The sequence below is a fragment of the Mesoplodon densirostris genome, chromosome 11, assembly GCF_025265405.1.
Source record: "Mesoplodon densirostris isolate mMesDen1 chromosome 11, mMesDen1 primary haplotype, whole genome shotgun sequence".
NCBI lineage: Eukaryota > Metazoa > Chordata > Mammalia > Artiodactyla > Ziphiidae > Mesoplodon > Mesoplodon densirostris.
The window spans coordinates 67515981-67539712 of record NC_082671.1 but is presented as its reverse complement, the minus strand read 5'-3'; the positions used below and the strand labels follow the sequence as shown (position 1 = coordinate 67539712).

At 46.6% G+C, this 23732-nt stretch overlaps 1 protein-coding gene across 1 annotated transcript; it reads right to left on the bottom strand.

Moving 5' to 3' along the window:
• Positions 1 to 1082: 1082 nt before the first annotated feature.
• Positions 1083 to 23590, bottom strand: DESI1 (desumoylating isopeptidase 1). Its single transcript, XM_060113715.1, has 6 exons — positions 23275 to 23590; positions 10313 to 10334; positions 9113 to 9182; positions 6049 to 6158; positions 5261 to 5383; positions 1083 to 3296 (listed from the first exon to the last, which is right to left on the bottom strand). Exons 1-6 carry the CDS (start codon positions 23360 to 23362, stop codon positions 3203 to 3205), a joined length of 507 nt encoding a protein of 168 aa, XP_059969698.1. The 5' UTR covers positions 23363 to 23590; the 3' UTR covers positions 1083 to 3202.
• Between the last annotated feature and the right edge of the window lie 142 nt (positions 23591 to 23732).

Genomic DNA, 23732 nt, shown 5'->3' with positions numbered 1-23732 from the left:
TTGTTTTATTTTTAAGCTAGCATGTTGGAAAGATACAGTGCTTCAGTGATGAGGTCTCAGCTGGGTGGTGGTGAGAACACAGCCTGGATTCAAGAGCTCAGCCACTCGTCACTTGGATAACTTAGTTTCTCTGCACCTGTTTCCCCATCTGTAAAATGGGACCACTGCTCACATCTCACGTCCATTGTGAGTGGAAGGTGCTCACTCAAAGTGGCCTGACTGAACCTGAAGACACCAGCAGCCAAGCTGATGAGCCTGGTAGTATCAGGGGGCATTCAGAGAGCTGTCCACCGACCCCAACACTTGCTCAGTGAGGTGATAGTTAACAAGGTGGGGAGAGATCCCTGGGGCCACAGTCCCAGCCTACAGCCAAACTGAAGCCAGAAGGGAACACTTCTTGGTGAGGTCAGATCTCAGAAGTTGGGGCCAGCAGATCAGGCTTTTGAGTCTTACTCCACCCCCAGTCACAAGGTGACCTTGGGCAAGTCGAATTCTCTCTGGGCCCTTTCCCCATCTTTATAATCCAATGGTGAAAGTCATACATTCTTCTCTGCTACTGACACTTCTTATCCACAAGGCGTACAACCAAGCAAAGGCGGCATAGCCAGACTCAGCAAATTTAGGCTCAGAGGGAGACAGATGAAGCAGCAGCCTGGAGTTGCTTCATGTTGGATGCATACCCAGACCTTCAAGCGCTACCCAGATGCCGCAGGCAGAAATGAGTTTATTGCGTTAGAAAAAATACCAAAGAAAAACAGCAAACACCTCCGTACTAGACACAATTATTAGTTTGACTTCAAGGGCGAAAAGGAATCTCAAAGGTACAAACTTTATTTCTGGGAGGGGGTGACAGTCTCATCCCTCCTCCTCCTTCCCTGTCCCTTTAAACCAATGGACCTTGATAGAGGTGTCCACCTGTATGATACAATTACACATATCTTTCTCATCCTGCTTGCCTGCGCACACCCGTGTGGAGCTAGCTGGTCACAGTGAGCAGGCTCTTGAGGTTCTGGGATAGACAGAGAAATGTGAGGATGGGGCTGGGGGGGTTCCTAGCCTGAGACCAGGTTTCCAGTTAGTGATGGTGGGACTAGGGTGGGGGAGGGAGGGCTTGCCTTCCTGCAGAGCTGAGAAGACGGCTTATTGATCCCTCCTTCTCCCCCGACAAACCCTAAGGCACAGGCATTGGCACAAGTGGCTGTTGCACGTGAAGGGTGGCTTTCAATGAACCAAGTGACTCAAAGTCTCTCAGGGGAGCCACTCAGGCTAACTTCGTGGTACAGCCCTGGGTCTGGAGGTGACTACTGGAAGGAGAGCAATCAGCTGAGCCTGGATGTGGGGGAGGAGAGAGAAGAGAAGGAGTTTGTGATGCCCATCATGCTCTGGCCAGGGCTGAGTGCCCTGGGCAGAGAGGTCTGGAGCAGGAGCCTGGAAGGGAGAGAGCGCTGGGCAAGGCAAGCTGACAAAGGAGAGAAACCCAGCAGCCGAGGAGCAGAGCAATGGCCTTGATCCACATGCCGCCCTCCCAGGAGAAAGCCAGCCTGATAACCCACTCTCCACAGCCCAATTCTGACAGTTGGTCAGCATTAAATAACAGCCCCTGATAGTTTCTGCTCTATTGTATTATTACCATGCACACTGGCCAATCAGTGGGTCTTGAGAAGAATTAAAGTGCTCGCTGGTTTGGCTTCCAATCTTAACAGTTCCAAAATGTCACTTGACATCACAGCTAGTCATCATGGACGTGCCCTGGTCAGGTCACAGGCAAACACTAAGGCAGAATAACATCTTGTCCTCTAGCTGAGACCCTGATGATGCCAACTGCCAAGGCTAATGGCAGAGATGGGAGGAGGTGAGGCCAGAGGTGAGCAGCAGCTTTTTGGTGAGGAAAGGCACCTGCTGCAGGCCAGATGCCAGGAAAGAGAACATAATTCAAGTCTGAGAAGTGGCAGGAGCCATGGCATGAGGGGCCCGAGGATGCCAGGGCTGGGACTCAGGTACCACGTAGCTCTGAGTTCTTCTCCACATTCACTCTCCCAAGTTAAAGGAGGTTCTCGTGAAGAAAGAGAATATGAAAGCCTCTCCAGATTAGAAACTTCCAGATTATTCGTTGCCTATAAGCTCCTAGCAGCAGCTCTTTATGAAAATGCCCACTCATGCCCTCAACCTTGCTTCTTTGAAGTCAGAATGACACCAGAAATAACATGTGCCTTCAAAACACATTTAGGATAAGGTAAAAATCCCTATCAGAAATAACTCAATTTTCTTGCCACCTTGATTCTGCATCATTCTTGCTACATCAGGGATATTTTCCAAGAGCAGGGAATCATTCCCCCTTGGCCCCTAGCTGAATACTGCATATCGGTCTGGGTGGGGTGGGTACAGTGACTGCAAATAACCTAATTACTTGCAGACAAAAGGTCTCTGCTGCTCCAGACCTTCATTAACTATGACAGGTCAGCTATGCTGAGGAAATGCAGCCTGTAGACAGCAAAGCAGGTTATCCAAGACTGATGTCAGAGGACTGGCAATCAGTCTAGGTGGAGGGAGGAATGGCTTTATCCTGTTTCCTCTGGCCTGACACTTGCTGTTACTCCCCCTCCATCTTGAGGCTTTTGGTTGCTCCAGCCCGCCCCATGGCCTTGCTTGGGGGAGGAGAGGGAAGGTGAGAGAGATCATGGCTAAAGAGTTCACTTAGATTGGGTTAGTCATCCTGAAATGGGCCCCATGTGCACCAAATCCTTTGGTTCATTTAATGGTGGAGAGTAACCGTTTCCAGGTCGTGGATAATGTAAAACTCACCTGGGTCCCACAGGTGGTGGCAACCTGGGTAGAGCGTGGGCATTCTCTGGAAAGAGGTTCTGGGCTGGGGCTCCCCTAGACTGTGTCTCTTGCTTTCTGCTTAAACAAATCCCCTCTGTTTCTCCAGTGTGGAGGACGCTTAGGAAGCAGCGTCAAAAGTGAACTCACAGACAAGACAGCCTTAATAAATTAGTATAATACTGTTAGAAGGGACGGCATTTTGTTCTGTTTCTTAGCAGCACTGTTCTACATGCGGCCTGATGATCTCCCTCCCTGGGAAATTTAAAAAGCCGTTCCCTGGTTGTTAGCTCTGATGTAAAATTATAAAATAGAAATCTGGTAGGGTTTGTTGTTTAAAAAGGAAACGCCCTGGTGAGGCAGGGCGGCCCCATGCAGTCCGTTAGCTCTGGCCGTTGGGTCGGCCCACCGTGCTCCCTCCGGGAGGCTGGATCTGGATGGAGTCCAGGAGGGGCCTCAGGGCCTGTCCAAAGGGCCTGCAGAGAGAACAGACACGGGAGCTGGAGTGGGCTCTCGGACGCAGACTGACACAGCTGGCCGGCGTGCCCAGCTCTGCTCACACGTACAGCAGCACTGCCACGCTAGGAGAAAGTTCGCTATAGTCCATTTAATTTTCTCACCTACCTCATACATCCTTTTTCATAGCGGGGATCTCTACATAGCTGCTCTGCATTTTTACTCCTGGTGTCCCCTCCTTAGTAAATGCTACCATCGTACTACCTTTGCCTCCTGGTTAGCTGTGGTTTGAAAAGGTTGGTGACATACTGGGAACTAGAGCTTTCTGTACTTTCTGTACTTGTATTTTTAATTCTCATGGTACAATAAGGTAAAAGTTTAAGTGAGGAAGCTGAGGTAAAAGAAAAAGGATATGAAAAAGAAAAAGTCAGAAGTGAGGATGACACATAACTGGACTCCTCAGGGAACTGAGGTCTTCTAGGGAGTACAGGGAATACTCAGGAAAAATGACAGGTGCAGGATGTCAGAAGGTGTTAATGCCACTGTATAAAGGGCTCCCAGTTCGCTCTCAGAGTAGCTTAGCTGGAAAAAAGACCACAAATACTGTAGTCTTAGAGACTTTCCAAGATTACTGCAACCTTAAATCCGGTTGCCCACAACACATCTCAGTTACTGGCTTTCTTTTTCTTCGGTGATACTGACATTTTTGAAAACCATCCCCAAATTCAAAGGAAATGAAATATTCTAAAGCATAAACTGATGAAACGAAGAAATACTAACCCCAATTCCGACAAGTCCAGGAACCCCACCCATCAAATAATAACAGCAAGAACATTCCAGCTACTCGGGTTTGCTCAGGGCCCAATAACCTAGATCCCTCAGCAATGCTGTGGTGTTTAACGCACCCACCAAGGAACAGGAAGGCGGGGCCAGGACTGGGACGTGGGGCTCTCCTCACCAGCTCGACACAGACAATAGCCTTCCTTCCTGTGTAAGTTCTTCCTGAGGGGCTCCCACTTGGGTGCGAAGAACAGCTCACTTTGCTGAGTCTGCTAAACCTGCCAGGATCCCTGTTGAACAGGTCCCCAGTTCAGGAGAAACTGAGTCAGAGTCAGCAAATGGACCTGGTCCTAGAGTGGGCAGAGGCTGCCTGAACGCAACCAACAGCAAAGGGAGGGAGGGGTGTGATGGCACTGGGGGTGCCTGGATGATGGCCCACAAAGCTTGGACCACATCAGGGAGGGAGGGGCTACACAGTGGTTTTTTTTGTGGTACGCGGGCCTCTCACTGTTGCGGCCTCTCCCGTTGCGGAGCACAGGCTCCGGACGCGCAGGCCCAGCGGCCATGGCTCACGGGCCCAGCCGCTCCACGGCATGTGGGATACTCCCGGACCGGGGCACGAACCCGCGTCCCCTGCATCGGCAGGCGGACCCTCAACCACTGAGCCACCAGGGAAGCCCTACACAGTGTTTTTGAAGAAAACATCTACCGAGGGCTGACTGTGCGCTACGAGGTACGAGGGCGAGTAGGAGGTTGTCTTCGAAGGTGTCAAAGAACTCAAGGTGCAGGGGAAGAAGGACGAACAACAGTTTCAAAACAAGTCACCTACTAATCCTCTGACCTGCTCTCGGCTCGTCTATCTAAACCGCCTTTCAAGTGGGCACTTCTGGGGAGTGGTGTGCTTCATGTGCAGTGGGGAAGACAGATGCCAGGACGCTACAAACACTGGGACCAGCGTCAACTGGGTTTCTAAGTTCTGCAGTTGCACTCAGGTCAGGGTAGAGTTGAGTTGGTCCAAATCCAAGGAGGGTGAAGGTAACACAGGTGAGCACCCGAGAGTAGAAAGAATGGTGGCGTTCTATGTTAGAAGCTGCCATCATGACACCCCACCCAGCTTGGGATGATTCTGCTGACAACAGTGGGGGCAGATGTGGGCCAGAGGAGAGGCCCTGTCTGTGAATGGACAGAGACAGAGGCCACTTACGTGGAGAGAACTTCAGAGGGAAGGTCAGTGATGTAAGAAGGGATCTTCCGCCCAGTCAGGAACTGTGCCACTTCGTTGCTGAAGGTGTTACAGTTGTGTTCAAAGAGGTTGTAGGCTTCACCTCTGTACATTGTGAGAAGGTTTGGGAAACAGATACGAAAGTCAGCAACCATGTATGGGAAACCATTCAAACCAGGTAACAGAATGGTGAGCACAGCTGAATTTGAGGACTGCGATTTCCCCTCTTACACTCCAAAAGGAGTGCCTGATTTGGAACTCTGGGCATTTTAAGGGAAGGATGAAATAAACACATTTGGCTCCTCCACAGTTTCAGGAGAATCTTTATAGTCACAAAAGCAGAGCTACAGGGTTAGAGTTTAACACTTCAAATTGACTAAAGCTTCTTTAAGAGAAAATATGCTCAAGTTTGTATTTTATCCCAACCTCTCTACAAACCCCGTTTTTGATTTTCAGGATAAAATACTGCTGTTGAGAGCAGCATGTGCTGAAATAGCAGCAGCTGATTTTAATCAGAAGGAATAAACAGCCTTTCCTTTCCTCAAAAGTTTCAGCAGTACATATGCTGGGATGGAACAGTGGCCTTGGAGGCAATGCTGAGCTCTTTTTGTGTATTGATTAACTGCTTTCCCTTCTTATTTATTCAGCAAATACTGGGTCAGACCTTGCGCTGAGTGTTCTGGGGGAAATGACCTGGTGGCTGCCCTCTGGGGACCAATCATCCAGTGGGGGAGACAGACACAACTAACCACCACCCCGTCTCCACTCACCGGAACAGAGACTCCCCCAGGGAGGACAGGTACTCCAGGAAGATTTCTTCTGTGACTTCTGTACTCCCCACATCAACCACAGAATCTGGAGGCCCAAGCAATGTACCTCCCTAAAAAGCCAACCCAAAGAAAAGTCAGTAAATCACTCTCTCCACTGAATGTTTTCATGTGGCTTCCCATGGAAGGCCACAAATGTTCTGTTCCAACAACTTTTAACTCTCAGAGCACCCAGGACAGATGAAGAGTTATTATTATTTTTTAAAATTTATTTACTTTTTAAATTTATTTTTGGTTGCATTGGGTCTTCATTGTTGTGCTCGGGCTTTTCTCTAGTTGCGGCGAGCCGGGGCTACTCTTCATTGCGGTGCGCGGGCTTCTCATTGCAGTGGCTTCTCTTGTTGCGGAGCACGAGCTCTAGGCGCACGGGCTTCAGTAGTTGTGGCTTGTGGGCTCTAGAGCGCAAGCGCAATGGTTGTGGTGCATGGGTTTAGTAGCTCCACGGCATGTGGGATCTTCCTAGACCAGGGCTCGAACCCGTGTCCCCCGCATTGGCAGGAGGATTCTTAACCACTGAGCCACCAGGGAAGCCCAAGAGTTAGTTCCTATTTGTGTCAAGGTTATAATGGCTTAGAGCTCCCTGGAGACTTTCCATCGCCACGTGCTGGCAACATGGCTAAGAAGTTAGGTGTCCTGTTTCTGGCAGGGCCCTGGGAAACTTAGTCTCCTGCAGGTCAGACTCCTGACGCTGTCCATTCATTCAGTTGATAAAAGGATAGAAACCCAGAATCTGAAGTCTTCTTTTGGCCCCAACATGCCTACTCACGAGGGCGGAACAGGACGACTAGAAATGGCTCACACTTGACAGGCCATCTTTTCAGGTCTATATTCATAATGTATGCAGCCAGTTTTTTTGTGTGACACACTTGATATCCCTTGTAACACTGGGCAAATGTGAAGAACTGTGAGGAAGCTGGCAGGCTGGCAAATATTTCCACAATTCAGTTCCTTTTTGATCTGTGAGGCTAATTTAATGAGGTGACAGGGTTCCTCTGGCGAGGGAGTTAATGGTCCCCAAAAGATCTACAGAAAAGTCTCAGCCATGGGTTAACAGACTGCATAGCAGACTCAAGGAGAGACCGAGGTCCTGGGGGAAACCAGCCAAGCAGAAAGCAACAGGGTCACTGAAGAGGAGAGAGCTGGGAATGGGCTGAGGAGTAAGGGAGAGTACTCCAGAGCAGAGCTCCCTGAAAAGATCATAAATTCACACAATAGCAGCTACTGAGCACCTACTATGTGCCTGACGTTGTTCTAGGCACTGGGGAAAACATGGTGAGCAGGATAATTACTGTAGTCAGAGTTGCAAGAAACTAAAAGGTCATTATTCAACCCCCTACTATTCACTCATATGACAAATATGTAACGAGAACTTACTATCTGCCAGGCCTTATGCTAGGCATTGGACAAAACAGATGAGCTTCTTGCCCTCACGGAGCTTATAGTCTACCAGGGAAGGCAAACAAAAAAATCCCATAAACCATGTATAATTATGAGCTGCGATAGGGTCTTCTTGGAAAAAGTACTGCTGTCAGTACTTAAGACAGGGGACCTTCCCAGTCCGAAGGGTCAGAGAAGACTTGGCTGAGAAAGTGACACTGAGTCCATCTGGAGAATGGAGAGGCATAACCACATGAAGGGTCAGGGAGGTAGACTGAAGTCAGAGGACAGGTTTAAACGTCCACGGTGTGTTCAAGGAATGAGAAGAGGCGGGTGGGGAAGGGCACAACCTGCAAAGAGGCCACCCAGAGAGAGAGACCGAGACCAGATCAGATGGGGCCTTGTAGGCTATGCTGAGCTTTCTTGTTTTTATTCCAAGAGCAACGGGCAGAGTACTGACTTAAGCAGGGGAATGCCATGATCAGATTTTCATTCTGAAACAATCACTTTGCCACCTGTATGGAGAACTGACTGAGAAGGAAGAGTAGATGAATTGCTGTGGTCCAGGCTAGAAATGAGAGTGGCCTGGATTAAGGTGAAAGCTCTGGAAAAATGAGACGAGATGAAGAGAATTAGACTGGTTTAAGGTACACTTACAAGGTAGAACAGACGTGGGTTTAATGAAGGACTTGTTATATGAGGTCGGGGGGGGCAGTGGGAGGAAGAGGTAAAAAAAAATGACTTCCCATTTATAAGTATCAAAATGCATGGTTTGGACTTCCCTGGAGGCACAGTGGTTAAGAATCCGCCTGCCAATGCAGGGGACACGGGTTCGAGCCCCAGTCCGGGAAGATCCCACATGCCGCAGAACAACTAAGCCCATGCGCCACAACTACGGAGCCTGCGCTCTAGAGCCCACATGGCACAACTACTGAAGCCCGCGTGCCTAGAGCCTGTGCTCCGCAACAAGAGAAGCCACCGCAATGAGAAGTCCACGCACCTCAACAAAGAGTAGCCCCCACTCGCTGCAACTAGAGAAAGCCTGCGCGCAGCAACGAAGACCCAATGCAACCAAATAAATAAATTTTTTAAAAAAAGAATTTTTTTTGGTCTTTGCTTGAGTACCTCCTGTGATGACCCTTAGACAGCTCCGAGGGCTTTGGAGTCAGAGAGACCTGAGTTTTAGTACTGGTGCTGTAACTGGCCATGTAACTTTGGGCAACTCACTTTACCTCTCAGAGCCCTCATAGTTCACATTGACTGAGCTTCACATTGACTGAGTTCATACCATGCACAAGGCACTAAGCTGGTGATGGTGATAGAAGAATGAGACAGTCTCAGCTTACAAGGAGCTGACACAGGGCTCCCCCCTGGAGACTCAGGAACAGCCCATTTCACCATAACATGCTCAGTGTGATACAGAGGGACCACGAATACCATGGGAGCAGAGAGGAGGGCAGCTAGCTGGAAGATCTGGGAAGGGTATTCTTGAGCTGATTCTTAACGTCACCATGAGGAACTATGCCACAGGCCTGTATACACTGGGCTAGAAGCCAGAACTATAGAGGAGAACAAAGTTCCTGGTCTATGGGAACCCGAGACTGCAGACAGGGTGGGGGAAGACACTCACCGGTGGACAGCTGGAGATGCCGCCACTGCCGAAGAAGAACTCATCCTTGTGTACAACTATGGAGGTGTGCCTGCAACGCAGAGAAGAGGAGAATAAGCCAGAAAGCTTAAAACTGGTCCGAGAAAAAGCAAACACCACACTGCAATGAGAGTGATTTCTGCCTAAGGATATGACTTATAAGGTCAACATCTTTATAATAAACTAACCAAACAAAGGTAAGGTAAATACCATAGGCCAGAGTTTCTCAACTTTGGCACTACTGACATTTGGGGCTGGCTAATCCTTTGTTGTGGGGACTGACCTGTGCATTCTAGAATATTCAGCAGATCCTGGCCTTTACCCACTAGATGGCACTAGCATTACCTGCCTCCGCTGTGACGACAAACATGTCTCCAGACATCGCCAAAGGTCTCCTGGGGGCAGAACTGTCCCTTGTTGAGAACCACCGCTGTAGATCATGTAAGCAGACAGGAGTCCTTACAGATTCACCCCAGTATTAACAAATCAGTTACTGAAATAAATCTCTGCAGACCAAGGTGTGTTCCCAGACTTTTTAAACTAACAGGAGCAGTTAACCTGGACCATGCTGAGAGAAAGACCAGATGGTAAGTGTTAAACTATTTCAGGTGAAGGTGCTCATATTACTTCTTGGTTCGAGTCAAACAAAGCAAAGGGTCATTCTGGTCAACCAGTAGGTCAGCAGGCTCTAGGATCCAGAGAGAACGCTGACCTAAGGTTTTCTCAGAAATGGAACTGAGCCCAGCCACCACCTTGTGTCTGACAGGGATGTGTCTGAGAGACCAAAGCAGAATGTGTTCTAAGACAGACATGTGGGATACTCGTGACTTCCATAGTTAGAGAGCTTGGTCAGGGGTGTGCATGACATCATTCCGCCTTTCTTTAGGACAGGCTTTCTCAACCTCTGCACCACTGATATTTCAGGTTGGAAAATTCTTCATTGTGGAGGGGTGTCCTGTACAATGTAGGATGTTTATAGCAGTATCCCTGGCCTTCACCCATCCACCCCCAAAGTCTCGAGACACTGATAACTCCTGGCTGGGAACCACTGCTTTAGAACTTGAAGATTTGTGGCTTGAGAGAGCTAGGTTTCAAACTGGAAGCCACAGAGTGGAACCTGAAATGCATGGGTGCTATTTGGTTTCATAAACCAGCCAATGTAAGGAGTCCCACCCAACTTACCAGATGCCTTCCAGTTGTTTCCCTGTGGAGAAAAAAAGAAGAGATTTAACCACTTGGGACTAGACGAACTGGCCCCCCAGCCGGAGTAAATTCAGAATATCAGTCAAACCCAGAGTAACCCATTATAAACCTCCTAGGGGACTTTCTAGAAACGCAATTCTCCTCCAATAAGGCCCTTAGGTCATGACATGGTATGTTGTGTTAAATAAGCTGAAAAAATAATCAGAATCCTTAAGCAGAATGCAAGATGGAACACCGGTACAGAGGTACCCAATTTTATGTCTGCTTTTCTTTCCCCTTTAGGGTCAACTCAACTCTGCCTTTTTAATTTCTTTGTCTCATCTACAGAGATAAAGCAAAACGGTAATATAGAGGACTTCCCTGGTGGTCCAGTGGTTAAGACTTCGCCTTCCAATGCAGGGGGTGTGGGTTCAATCCCTAGTTGGGGAGCTAAGATCCCACATGCCTCGTGGCCAAAAAACCAAAACATAAAAAAACAGAAGCAATATTGTAAGAAATTCAATAAAGACTTTAAAAATGGTCCACAGCGGGGCTTCCCTGGTGGCGCAGTGGTTGAGAGTCCGCCTGCCGATGCAGGGGACATCGGTTCATGCCCTGGTCCGGGAAGATCCCACATGCCGTGGAGCAGTTGTGCCCCTGAGCCATGGCCAATGGGCCTGCGCGTCCGGAGCCTGTGCTCCGCAATGGGAGAGGCCACAACAGTGAGAGGCCCGCGTACCACAAAAAAAAAAAAAAAAAAAAAAAAAAAAAAGGTTCACAGCAAAAAAAAAAAAAAAGAAAGAAAATCTTAAAAATAGTATAGAAAAACTATTGTCCACTTCTTCATGGAGCATATGTGAGGTGAAATCCTTTAGAAAATTAGAGAGCAAACTGCAGATGCCATCCATTCGAATAGTCAATGCACATGTATTCTACACCTCTACATGCCAGAAATGATGTGAGGTATGGAAATGCAAATATGAGCAGATTACTGTCCTGCCTTTAAGGAGCCCAAAGTCAAATGGAAAGAGAGAGACACACGTAACTAACTAAAACACAATGTTAATAGGCTCCATAATAGTGGTAAACATAATAAAGATAAAGAATTACCTTCACAAGCTGCAATTCAACCAATGAACAAACGGGGAAGGGATGGACATTTGTGCCAGCGGGAATAGTATGTGCAAATGCATAGTTGTGAAAAAGACTAAGGTCTTGCAGGGTAGAGCAAAGGGTGCAGTGATGGTGGTAAGAGGACGAGTGGCAGGCAAGGGTGTGAGCAAAGTAGAGCAAACCTGGACTGAAGGCTGCCCTACACTGTGGGGCATTGAAGGTTTTTATGCAGTAGAGTGCCCTGAACAGATCCATGTTTTTAAATGATAACTGTATCTTCTAAGAGATAACTGTAGGAATAGAAGATGAATTGGAGGGCAGAGAGTAGAGAGAGCAGACGAGAGTGAGGAGGTCTTTGCAGCAGCCCACGGGAGATCCCACAGTGCTAAGGATGAAGAGGAAGGGCAGTGAAAGACATGAGAACATTATCAAACATCACTCATTCACCTTTGGTAATAATTTCATGGTAACTGTTTATTGATTGCTGAAGTGAATACTTTCAATGCTTCAGTGTTTGCCCTGTTACTTTCTAAAGGATGAAGCTCTAGGCACTGTGTGGAAGGAGAGGTGATATGATTACACTTCTCCCTTTGCATAAGTTGCACTATTTTGCCCCTGTAAGAAAGCTTTTAAAATAAGATAACAGTAGCCTAATCTTCTTTTTTTTGGAAGAGACAGAAGAAATCATGGGTCCAGCATGACAACCTATTGATGGCTCAGCATAGTGTCATCAGAGGCAGTTAAGAATACGGCACAGGTTCAGAGCTGACCTTTTTCCCTTTTATTAGCGGTGGATCTTGGGCAAGTTTACTCAACTTGAGCCACAGTTTCTTCAATACAAAGTTGTTGTAACCAGTAATGATAATCTGTATAAAGCATCACAGTGTGTGATACACAGAAGTTGATAAATGGAGATATTACATATGATAGCCTCCTTGGGGAAAAGGGTGAAGACTTTCAAAAGATAAAAGAAGGGGCTTCCCTGGTGGTGCACTGGTTAAGAATCCGCCTGCCAGTGCAGGGGACATGGGTTCAAGCCCTGGTCAGGGAAGATCCCACGTGCTGCGGAGCAACTAAGTCCGTGCACCACAACTACTGAGCCTGCGCTCTAGAGCCTGTGAGCCACAATTACCAAAGCCCGCACGCCTAGAGCCTGTGCTCCGCGACAAGCTACCGCAATGAGAAGCCCATGCACCGCAACGAAGAGTAACCCCCGCTCGCCGCAACAAGAGAAAGCCTGCGTGCAGCAACAAAGACCCAACACAACCATAAATAAATAAATAAAATGCAACGTTAGGGACTTCCCTGGCAGGCGGATTCTTAACCACTGCGCCACCAGGTAAGCCCTAACATTGCATTTTAAGTAGAGCTGATGTGCTCTTCTGGACTTCCACTTATAAAACAGCTTGCTGTCTAAATGGCAGCAATTTGTTGTTTATTTCCTTGGAGACATGCAATGATGCATGAAACTAGACATATAAGGGATATTGCTTTCTCTTGACTGTTCCTGCTCTCATTTACTTTGGGAAGAACACTATACTTGTATGAGAAGAAGTACAGTATAGTGAACAAGAACACAGGTTCTAGTGTGGACAGGCCAGGTCTAAATCCTATCAGTTCAGTCAGTGAACTAATGTTTATGAAGTGACTATTATACTTCAGGCAATATTCTTGGCAGTAGGGATACATCAGTAAACACAGGAGATGAAAAAAAACCTCCTTCATTGTATTTACAGGGTGGGGAGATAGGACAGTCAATAAATACTAATAATAAACATAACAAATCATGGTAGGTTAACAATAATGAGGGATAAAGAAAAACAAGAGCAGGGTAAGGGACACTGGGAGTTTCCGGGATGGTCAGGGTGGGCCTCTTTGAGAAAGTGTCATTTGAGCAAAGGCCTGAAGGAGGCAAGGGAGGGAGCCATGCAGAAGCAGGACATGCTAGGTGTATCTGAGACAACTTAAGGAGGCCAGTGTGGCTAGACTGGGTGAGTGAGTAGGAGATGAGCAGAGGTAATCGAGGACCAGATCATATAGATGAACTTGTAGAAGTTGAGAACTTTTCTAAGCCTGAGCTGTCCAGTATGGTAGTCACTGACCACGTGTGGCTATTAAAATTAAAAGAACAAATTCAGTTCCTCAGTTGACTACTGCATTTCAAGTACTCAGTAGCCACATGTGGCTAGCAGTTAGAGATGGGACAGTGCAGATCTAGAACATTTCCATCATTGCAGGAAGTTTTTCTGGATGGCACTGTTTAAACCTTAGTTTCCTATTCTGTCAGGAAAAAAAAAAAGTATAGTAATAGTGTCTACCTCATAACATTTCCAAGGTTAAAAGAGATGACACACAAAATAGGCCCAGCACAGTGCCTGGCACATAATATATGCCTCCCACAAACTAACTCTTCTGGGACTTCCCTGGTGGTCTAGTGGTTAAGAATCCGCCTTCCAATGCAGGGGACTTGGGTTCGATCCCTGTTCGGGGAACTAAAATCCCACATGCTGTGGGGCAACTAAGCCTGTGGGCTCTAGAGCCCCCGTGCCGCAACTACTGAGCCTGTGCGCCGTAACTAGAAGGAAGCCCACGTGCTGCAACAGAAGATCCCACGTGCCGCAACGAAGATCCTGCAGCTAAGACCCGATACAGCCAAATAAAAACAAACAAACAAAAACTAACTCTTCTTTTAGGCTTCATGATTTGAAAGTGTTATGGCTGCTTTCATAGTACCTTGGTATGGAAACTACCTATTTACATGTCTTTTTCCCTCATTAGACTATAATTGTCTCAAGGACAAGGGCAGTTTCTTATGCATCTTTACAATTCTAGCGCCTAGCAAAGAACCTGGAACAGAGATGCTACATGAACAGCTGTTGTGGTTGACACACAGTGCTAATGAGGCCAAAGTTCTTAACCCCAATCTTGGCTGCCCTGGCTTGTTACTCAAATGACTTTGCAACCCTGGCATATTGCACCCTGAGTCTGCTACTGCCTTCTCAGATGCCCATGTTCAATGACCCAGATGGACAGGTGGCAGGTACAGATGCACCGGTTCAAACCCAGCCCTACTAAAATAATGGGTTTTTCGAGAGAGGCCTCAGAGACCATCCTGCCACTTATTTTACACCTGAAAAACAATTCAAAAGTTGTGGGATACAAACCCTACTTTATTCTGCTTGATATTCTCTGTATTGATCACTAAATTTATCTGTAAGCTGGACATTATACTTCCTCCTTATTCAACTACATCAAGGTATGCTTAAGATCTCATCCATCCATAGAATGGTGATAGAACCTATAGAAAAAAGATCCTCTTATTTATTCATTCTTTCATTTATTAATCCATCTACCAAACACTTGGAGCCAACAACATTTAAAATGGATTGAGTGGATTTACATCCTTTCTTAATTTAAAGTGCTTCATAGTTATCCTTATTCTCACATCTTTACATGATAGAGTGGAACAAATATTTATTAACATCATTTTAAACAGGTAAATAAAGATGCATGGTTTGTCCAGTGCAAAGACAAGAAAAAAAAAAGGATGTAACCATGTACTTGTTGGAGCAGCTCAGGTAGAGACGTAAGGTTGGCTACTCAGTGGCCTGCTCTCATGAGGACAAGAACGAGGGTCATGGCCTCCTCTGGGGGTGACAGGCATTGTAAAATGGGACTGAACTGATTTAAAAAAACTTTTCAGCCAGACTGAAGTACAGTAGGTGAGTAGATGGTGGGGGTTTGAGATTGAATTGGGGCACAAAGCCATGTTGGGATGTGAATAGGCTCAGTGGATATTAGCACACCATAGAAGCAGATTGTTTTCCCACTAGGATTTCCTCAGCAAGCTGGAGAGTGGGTGGGTCAGATGGCTGCATGTCTGTAAGCATGCTGGCACGTCCGTTGCGTTGATTTTGAAGCCTATGAGGTATGCACATGAAAACAAATGGAAGGGCTTCCCTGGTGGTACAGTGGTTAAGAATCCGCCTGCCAATGCAGGGGACACAGGTTTGAGCCCTGATCTGGGAAGATCCCACATGCCGCAGAGCAACTAAGCCCGTGCGCCGCAACTACTGAGCCTGCACTCTAGAGCCTGTGAGCCACAACTATTGAGCCTTGTGCCACAACTACTGAAGCCCATGCACCTAGAGCCCATGCTCTGCAACCAAAAGCCACCACAATAAGAAGCCCGCGCACTGCAATGAAGAGTAGCCCCCACTTGATGCAACTAGAGAAAGCCCGTGCTCAGCAATGAAGATCCAACACAGTCAAAAATAAAAACAAGTAAAAAAATAAATTTATTAAAAAAAAAAAAGAATCCACCTGCCAATGTAGGGGACACAGGTTCGAGCCCTGGTCCAGGAAGATCCCACATGCTGCGAAGCAACTAAGCCCGTGTGCCACAACTACTGAGCCTGCATGCTGCAACTACTGAAGCCCACACACCTAGAGCCCGTGCTCTGCAACAAGAGAAACCACTGCAATGTGAAGCCCGTGCACTGCAACGAAGAGTAGCCCCCGCTCGCCGCAACCAGAGGAACCTCGCGTGCAGCAACAAAGACCCAACGCAGCCAAAAATAAAAAAGAAAACAAATGGAAGACATGCATATTAGCCCTGTTTTTCATCATGAACAACAAAGAATGTAGAGTGAGTTCCACACTAGTCAGCCGTCCACTGATTGTAAGAGTAAAGTCAGTACATAAAAGCCAAGGAGAAAATACTTCATCTACCTCCTCATCAATTAAGGTAATGGAGCCTGTGCATATAGACATTCCTGCTGGTTATGGGTTGTGCTCAAGATCAGCACCTGGTATACTGCTGGTGCTAAATAAATGTCTATTAATAAGCATAAAGTGGGTAATGTTGCTGGGACTCCAGGGGCAGGCAGTATTAGCTCATCAGTATAAATCAAAAGTAGCCCTAGCTCACCTCCTAGATTTCACCCCACAGTGACAGAGTGTTCTTTTTATTTATTTATTTATCTGGCTGCGTTGGGTCTTTGTTGCTGTACGCGGGCTTTCTCTAGTTGCAGAGAGCGGGGGCTACTTGTCATTGCTGCGCGAGGGCTCCTCACTGCGGTGGCTTCTCTTGTTGTGGAGCACAGGCTCTAGGCATGCGGGCTTCATTAGTTGTGGCTCGCAGGCTCTAGAGCGCAGGCTCAGTAGTTATGGCACATGGGCTTAGTTGCTCTGTGGCATGTGGGATCTTCCCGGACCAGGGCTCGAACCTCTGTCCCCTGCATGGGCAGGCGAATTCTTAACCTCTGCGCCACCAGGGAAGTCCCTGACAAAGTGTTCTTAATTGGCAGTGTTTTACTCTGACTTGCCAGATTACCAGCAATGTGAAGGGGTTAACTCAAAAAATCAGCTTATTCTTCTCTGGAACTACCAGGTAAATGTTGAATCTATGTGGGAAAAGGTAAAAGGATACATTTGTATAACATACGTGGACCTCTGTGCCTATAGGCGAAAAAAAATGCCTACTGGCAGTTGCCCCTCCTTTAGGTAGAGAGGTTATCACAAAATCAAAATGCAAAACATTGCTAAAAACTAAGACAGTATTTTAATCCTCAAAAAAGGGTAGATTTAAAACTACTTAATACTCTAGCACTAGGATTCCTTGGAGCCAGTACAGGATTCTTTCTCAGAATAAAAATAACTAATTTGTGAGTTCTTTATTTCAGTACTCAGAAGGTTCCCTCTTAACCACTGCTTGTTGTTATTAGTCAGGCCTTGTAGCAATGCTTTGAGGTAGGCCTGCAACATCCTGTCACTCACTTACTCAGTTTGTATTTACTGAATGCCAGTAACTGTGCTAAACTCTGGGGATACACTCAAGAGTTCTTGCCCCCATTGGAGACTGAAGTCCAGTTGGGGCTGGGGGAGTGGACACAGATGAGAAAACATGCAATTTAAAAATAGAATGATAAATGCTATTAAAGGAGATTACAGGATGTTATCAGCATATTATAGAGACACATGACCAAGATTTGCAAGGTGGGGGACAGGGAAAGTTTCCCGTAGGAAGTAACATTTCAGTTGAAACCTCAAGGATAAGCAGAAGTTATCCAGGCTAAGAGATGGGGAGAGAAAGCATTCCTGGCAGAGGGCACAGCCTTTGAAAAGTCTAGAGGTAAAAAAGAACTGAACGGGTTCAGTCCTGTTACCGTGTGGAACAGCCCTTTTCCACTGGGGTTCTGCAAGAGAATTAAGCCCTTATGCCCTGAGGAATCTATTGGGAGAATGAGAAAATAGCTACTCAGATCATTTTCCCTAGTGCTTAATTCTCTTGTGGAACCCAGTTGAGAAAGGTTCATGTACAGTGTGTTCAGTATGTAGAGACAGGTGAGGGTGGAGAGAAAAGCAGGAGAAGGATCACGAAGGGCTTGGTGTTTTTTCATTTTGCCAGAAAGAAACTGCATGATTACTAAATTAATTCACTGGACAGATGTAAAACAGTGCACACAATGAACAAAAAAAAATCTAAAACAAAGCACAATAGATGGCATTAAAACGTTAAAAAAATCCTCAGATTCAAATAAATTCTACTTAATCTTTAAGCTTGAGTTCAAGTCTCAATCATTCCTATAATCAATATTTACTGACCACTAGCTCTGAAAGGCCACTGGGGACACACAGGGGAGTCAGAGTTCCTGCCCTCCAGGAGCTCAAGGTTCTTGCTTAAGTCTTTCTGACACATCCAGCCCACCATGGCCTGTCCCATCTTTCAAGGCCTAAAATAATTGCTTCACCACTCACCCCTTTTTGGCATCTAATCATAATTTCTCTCTTTTTTAAAATTCACTTTTTATTTTATTATTTTAAAATTTACTTTATTTATTTATTTATTTGGCTGCATTGGGACTTTGCTGCTGCATGTGGGGTTTCTCTAGCTGCGGCGAGCAGGGGCTACTCTTTGTTGCAGTGCACAGGCTTCTCATTGCGGTGGCTTCTCTTGTTGCAGAGCACGGGCTCTAGAGCGCAGGCTCAGCAGTTGTGGCACACGGGCTCAGTTGCTCCGTGGCATGTGGGACCTCCCAGACCAGGGCTTGAACCCGTGTCCCCTGCTTTGGCAGGCGGATTCTTAACCAGTGCATCACTAGGGAAGTCCTAATCATAATCTCTTTTGTGCTGTTATCTAATGTTGCATATGCACAGCATTACTTTTAACTAATTAAACTCCTCGAGGACAGAGTCCATGTCTTTTATTTCATTACTATTTGTACTACAGAATTAAGCAAGGAACTGAGCAGTGTCAAATCTCAAATATTCATTTGATTGCATTCTGCCAAGAAATACACACACACACACACACACACACACACATTACATATGCCTAAGTCTTTAAACCTGACAACAATTTTGAGATAGGCTTGTAAAGAAAAATAAATGTGATCTTGGAACATGTACATGCACAGAAACTTCAGCTCGGAAAACAATCAACAAATAGAAAGTATCCCTTACCACGATTAAACAAATATAACAAACCTCCACCATTATCTTTATGTACTTTAGCACAGAAAGAGGTCAAGAAATTTAAAGAGCAGCCAAAATTATTAAAAGGACAAACTGAAGGACAATCATAATAGCTAATTATCTTAGGCAAATAGTACCTATGAAAAAAAAGTACAATCAGGCTGTCTGCTCGATTAGAGCAATAAGGATAATTCCAGGACTGTCTTCATGATGAGCGAAAGACTGTGGAGCAGGAATACCTTCATGGGAAGCTATTCTAGAAGACTGAAAACTGGACAGGGTAAAACTGTGGAGTCTACATTGTTTCAGGGGAGAAAGGAATTACATTGGGTTTATCTAGTCTAATCAGGATTGTAATAGACTAGATGGGGGTCTTACAATGAGGAGCTGTCATAATAAGAGGCTACTATAACTAGATGAAGAGCCACTCCACCCATGAAGTTCCTCCTTTAAAAAAAAAAAAAAGAATAAGTTGGCATTGCTGATGAGGTCACACTAGTTCAGGACAATGAAGGCTAGGAGGGATGATCATAAAACTGTGATTATAAATGGCACACACACATTGAATCCAGCTATTTTCCTCATCCAAATTTGAAACACTTGGCCAGAGATGCCTTTATAAACTTGAACTAGGTACCTACTTTACATCAATTATAAAGGAACATATTACACAGGAAAGGTGGTATAGCAAAATACCTGAGAACATGAGCTCTGGAAGTCACACTGCCTGTGTTTATAACCCAGCTCTACCACTTACCAGCTGTGTGACCTGGGGGGCAAATTTCTTAATGTCCTATATCTTGGGTTCCTCAAATGAAAAATGGAGATAATAACAGGACCTATCTCACAAATTTGTGGTGAAGAATATAACACATGAACATACTCAGAAAAAAAAAGGGTCTGGCACATGGTAAGCACTCAGTAAATCTAGCTATTAATATGCTTCTAGAATTCATTGCAAAAATCAGGAAACAAATTGATTTTTTGAAGGTTCAAATATATTTAGGAATGGGAAATTAATAGATGGCTCCTAACAGAACTGGGACATACCCAACTTTAAGGTTAGTGATGTCTGGATAGGATGAACCTGTAAGGCAATGCCCATTTTCCATAAGTTTTTAACTCTAGAAAGTAATGATTACCACCTTTGATAACCCTTTATTCATTACTCTTGAAAAAGGCATAAAAGCAATATGAGAAAATGGGATAGAGAAGAGAGAATCAGATTTGCAGGCAAGGTGATGTTCTCAGAAATACCACTGGAATCAGATGTGCCAAACTGATGACGTTGGCTGAGGTCTTCTAGGATTTCACATCTATTAAAAAAGGTTTGGGGGGTGGGAGGGAGTCCCAGTACTCCACCTTCAGTTATGGCACCTTCCTCTTCACCCACTAAACTCCACAAAGGCCAGGCCACTTCTAGACCAGGCCAGGCTCTTTTTTGCCTGAGGGCCTTGGCAGGTTAATCCCCCTTCTGTTTGGAACATTATAACTCCCTCACCACCCACCTTGTGACTACTTCTTCCTCATCCTTTAATGCCCAACTTAAAAGTCACTACTTCTGATCCCCTTATTTAAAGTAGGTCTCTCTTCTTATTTTCTGTCTCAGCACCTAGTTGGCTTCCTGCACAACCTAGTACTTATCACGATTTGTAATTACTTCATTTGCTTACTTATTTTTAATGTCTTCCCCACTAAATAGCTCCATGATGACAGAGAACATCTTTATTTATCACATCGTTTTCAGTTAAGCTTAACACCGGGACTAGCACGTAGTAGATACTCAATGTCTGCTGAATGAATCATGAATCAATGACCCTAAGGCCCCCTTTAGCTAAAATCAATAACTAGTATATAATAGAACAAAAAAATATCCACTGTAAAGGTGGAGGCTTTTATTTATGGGTCTAGGAAATACCTAAGTAACTCCTCACTATGATCAAGCTAACTAAATGGCTCCATTACAAGAAGTTTAGTCAGAACTTGACTGATGTAATGTACTAGTGACTAGCACCTTCCTCAAACAGTGACTCTGTTAGTTTGCTTTCAGATTTGCCTTATTCATTTTAACAACTGGAGATCTAGGCCCAACCTTCTAATAATGGATTGGCTACATAAGAATTACCTGAGGAGGGCTTCCCTGGTGGCGCAGTGGTTGAAAATCTGCCTGCTAATGCAGGGGACACGGGTTCGAGCCCTGGTCTGGGAGGATCCCCATGCCGCGGAGCAACTAGGCCCGTGAGCCATGACTACTGAGCCTGCGCGTCTGGAGCCTGTGCTCCGCAACAAGAGGCCGCGATAGTGAGAGGCCCGCGCACCGCGATGAAGAGTGGCCCCCGCTTGCCACAACTAGAGAAAGCCCTTTCACAGAAACGAAGACGCAACACAGCAAAAATAAATTAATTAATTAAAAAAAAAAAAAAAAAGAATTACCTGAGGAGCTTATTAACAATACAGATTTCTGGATCAAAACTCCAAAAGATTCTTATTAAGTACTTGTGTAATAAGAGTCTAGAATCCATATGTTTAAAACTTTGCAGGAATTCCCTGGAGGTCCAGTGGTTAGGACTCCACGCTTTCACTGCCAAGGGTGAGGGTTCAATCCCTAGTTGGGGAACTAAGATTCCGCAAGCTGCATGGCGTGGCCAAAAAAACTTTGCTTATTTTGAATAGAAAATATAGGTATGTCCCCAGCGTCAAGTTCCTCTTTTCTTCTCTTTTCTTTCACTGTGCAGCATGTAGTTTCCCCAACCAGGGATCGAACCTGTGCCCCTGCAGTGGAAGCATGGAGTCCTAAACACTGGACCGCCAGGGAATTCCCTAAGTTCCTCTTTTCATAAGCTACCACTGTTAGCAATTTTCTTATGTATCTTCTGGATAATTATTTGCCTAAACAACCATGTATCCTTTGCTTTAAACACACAGCTGCATATTTAAAGAACGGTTCCAACTTCATTTTTTCTATTCCCATTTAACAATATATGTTGGGGGCTTCCCTGGTGGCACACTGGCTAAGAACCTGCCTGCCAATGCAGGGGACATGGGTTCGAGCCCTGGTCCGGGAAGATCCCACATGCCGTGCTCCGCAACAAGAGAAGCCACCACAATGAGAAGCCCGTGCACCGCAACGAAGAGTAGCCCCCGCTTGCCACAACTAGAGAAAAGTCCGTGCACAGCAACAAAGACCCAACACGGCCAAAAATAAAATAAAATAAAATAAAATAAAATAACCAAAAAACAATATATGTTGGAAATGAAGTTATCTGTATTTTTAACAAGCACCCTAGGTGATTCTGATGTGAAGCCAAATATAGGAATCACTCATTGCCCCAGGGTTAAGAGATTAAGTTCAACCCACTAAGACACATTAGAAACTCAAGGACACTGAAACTCAAAAGCAGCCTTGCTTACTTGATCTCTGCCCTCTAGTCTCACAGATATGACATGAACTAAAACATCCTCTAATGTCTCCAATAGAAGCTAGGAAATACTAGCCATTCAAATGGATGTTGCCAAAGCTGTTCAATTTTCAATTCCCAGAATCCTTTCCTGCCCAACATCATCTGAAATCACAAACCTGACAATTCCTATGTTACACAAGACATTTTGGCATTTGGGTTATAAAGAGGTTTGATCTAGGCTGAACTAGGGCTGATTTTCTCTCCTGGCAGTTAAGTAGTTTAATAGAGCACAACCGAAATACTTCCCTTACTAATCCTTACTGACACAACAGCATCCAATCCTCCCCCAGAATTGCTTTCTTACCACCTGGGCAAAAGCAATTAACTTAGAAGCTGTTGAGAAGACCGCACTGTCAGGCGGAACTTGGTGAATTCTTGAGTTCGGGCTCCAGTAGACCTGACTTTACTTCTACCTGGGGGCAACGGCTGGGCCCCTGTGCAGCTCTAGCTTTCTCTCCCCACCTACCCCAGGGACTGCACAAAGAGTTTCATTTTGGCACGGAGGGAAGGCTCTCCTCCGCAGTGTCCCTTTCACCACGAGGGGCACCGCGCGGCAGGCATCTTCACCTCCAATCCACAGCGCCGAGGAAGGAGTGTAGGGGGCTCCCCAAGCGAGTCAGGAAACCCACGGGGACCCAGCGCCGGCTTCCCCCACCTCCCAGCTGAAGTGGCTCTGAAGGTCTAGGGGAGAGCGTGACTTCTTTATCCCCTCTCCCTGGATTCAAACGTGATGAGGGCTAAGAGGGGCTTCGGGGGCCCAAACCTCAGACCCACACCTTCTCTACTGGGGCTCTTCTCCATCCTCTGGGCCTTCCCCAGAGCCATGGCCCAGGCCTCCCCACCTCGGCCGGCCGTCTCGGCGCCCTCCGGCCCGGCTCCCGCCCTCCTTCCCGCCCGCCCCCAGCCCCTCACCCAGCATGATGGGGCTAAGCCGCCGGGCCAGGCCCTTGGACAGGTCGTACACGTAGAGCTTCACGGGATAGAGATTCGGCGGCTCCATCGGGACCCGTGGCGGCTGCAGCCACTAAGTCCCTCAGGCACCCGGCAGCTGCTTGGACCTTCCCGTACCCGACGGGGGAGGGGAGCGGAGGGAGCGGGGAGACCGAGCCCGGGCCCGGCCTGAGGGGCGGGGGAGAGGTCGCCTTGCGCTGCTCGCGCCCCCGCACCCGCCACCGGCAACGACTACTCTGAGATGACAGAGCTGTGCCCGGCCGGGTTCGCGCGGAAGACTGGGCGGGGGCGGGGGCAGGAGCGGGGGCGGGGACGCGGGCGGGGACGCATTCTCGCGCATGTGCGTACCATCTTGACGGGCGGCGAGGGGCGGGGTTTCCCAGGAGGGGGCGGGGCTTCGAGGACGGGGTGGTGTTAGT

Bases quoted from the DNA above. Each gene is read 5' to 3' on its own strand.
- DESI1 (XM_060113715.1), bottom strand. From the start codon at position 23,362: ATGGAGCCGCCGAATCTCTATCCCGTGAAGCTCTACGTGTACGACCTG. The intron at 10,335-23,274 runs GTGAGGGGCTGG...TTTTCTCCACAG, and splicing joins GCTTAGCCCCATCATGCTGG to GGAAACAACTGGAAGGCATC. The intron at 9,183-10,312 runs GTAAGTTGGGTG...TCTGCGTTGCAG, and splicing joins AAACAACTGGAAGGCATCTG to GCACACCTCCATAGTTGTAC.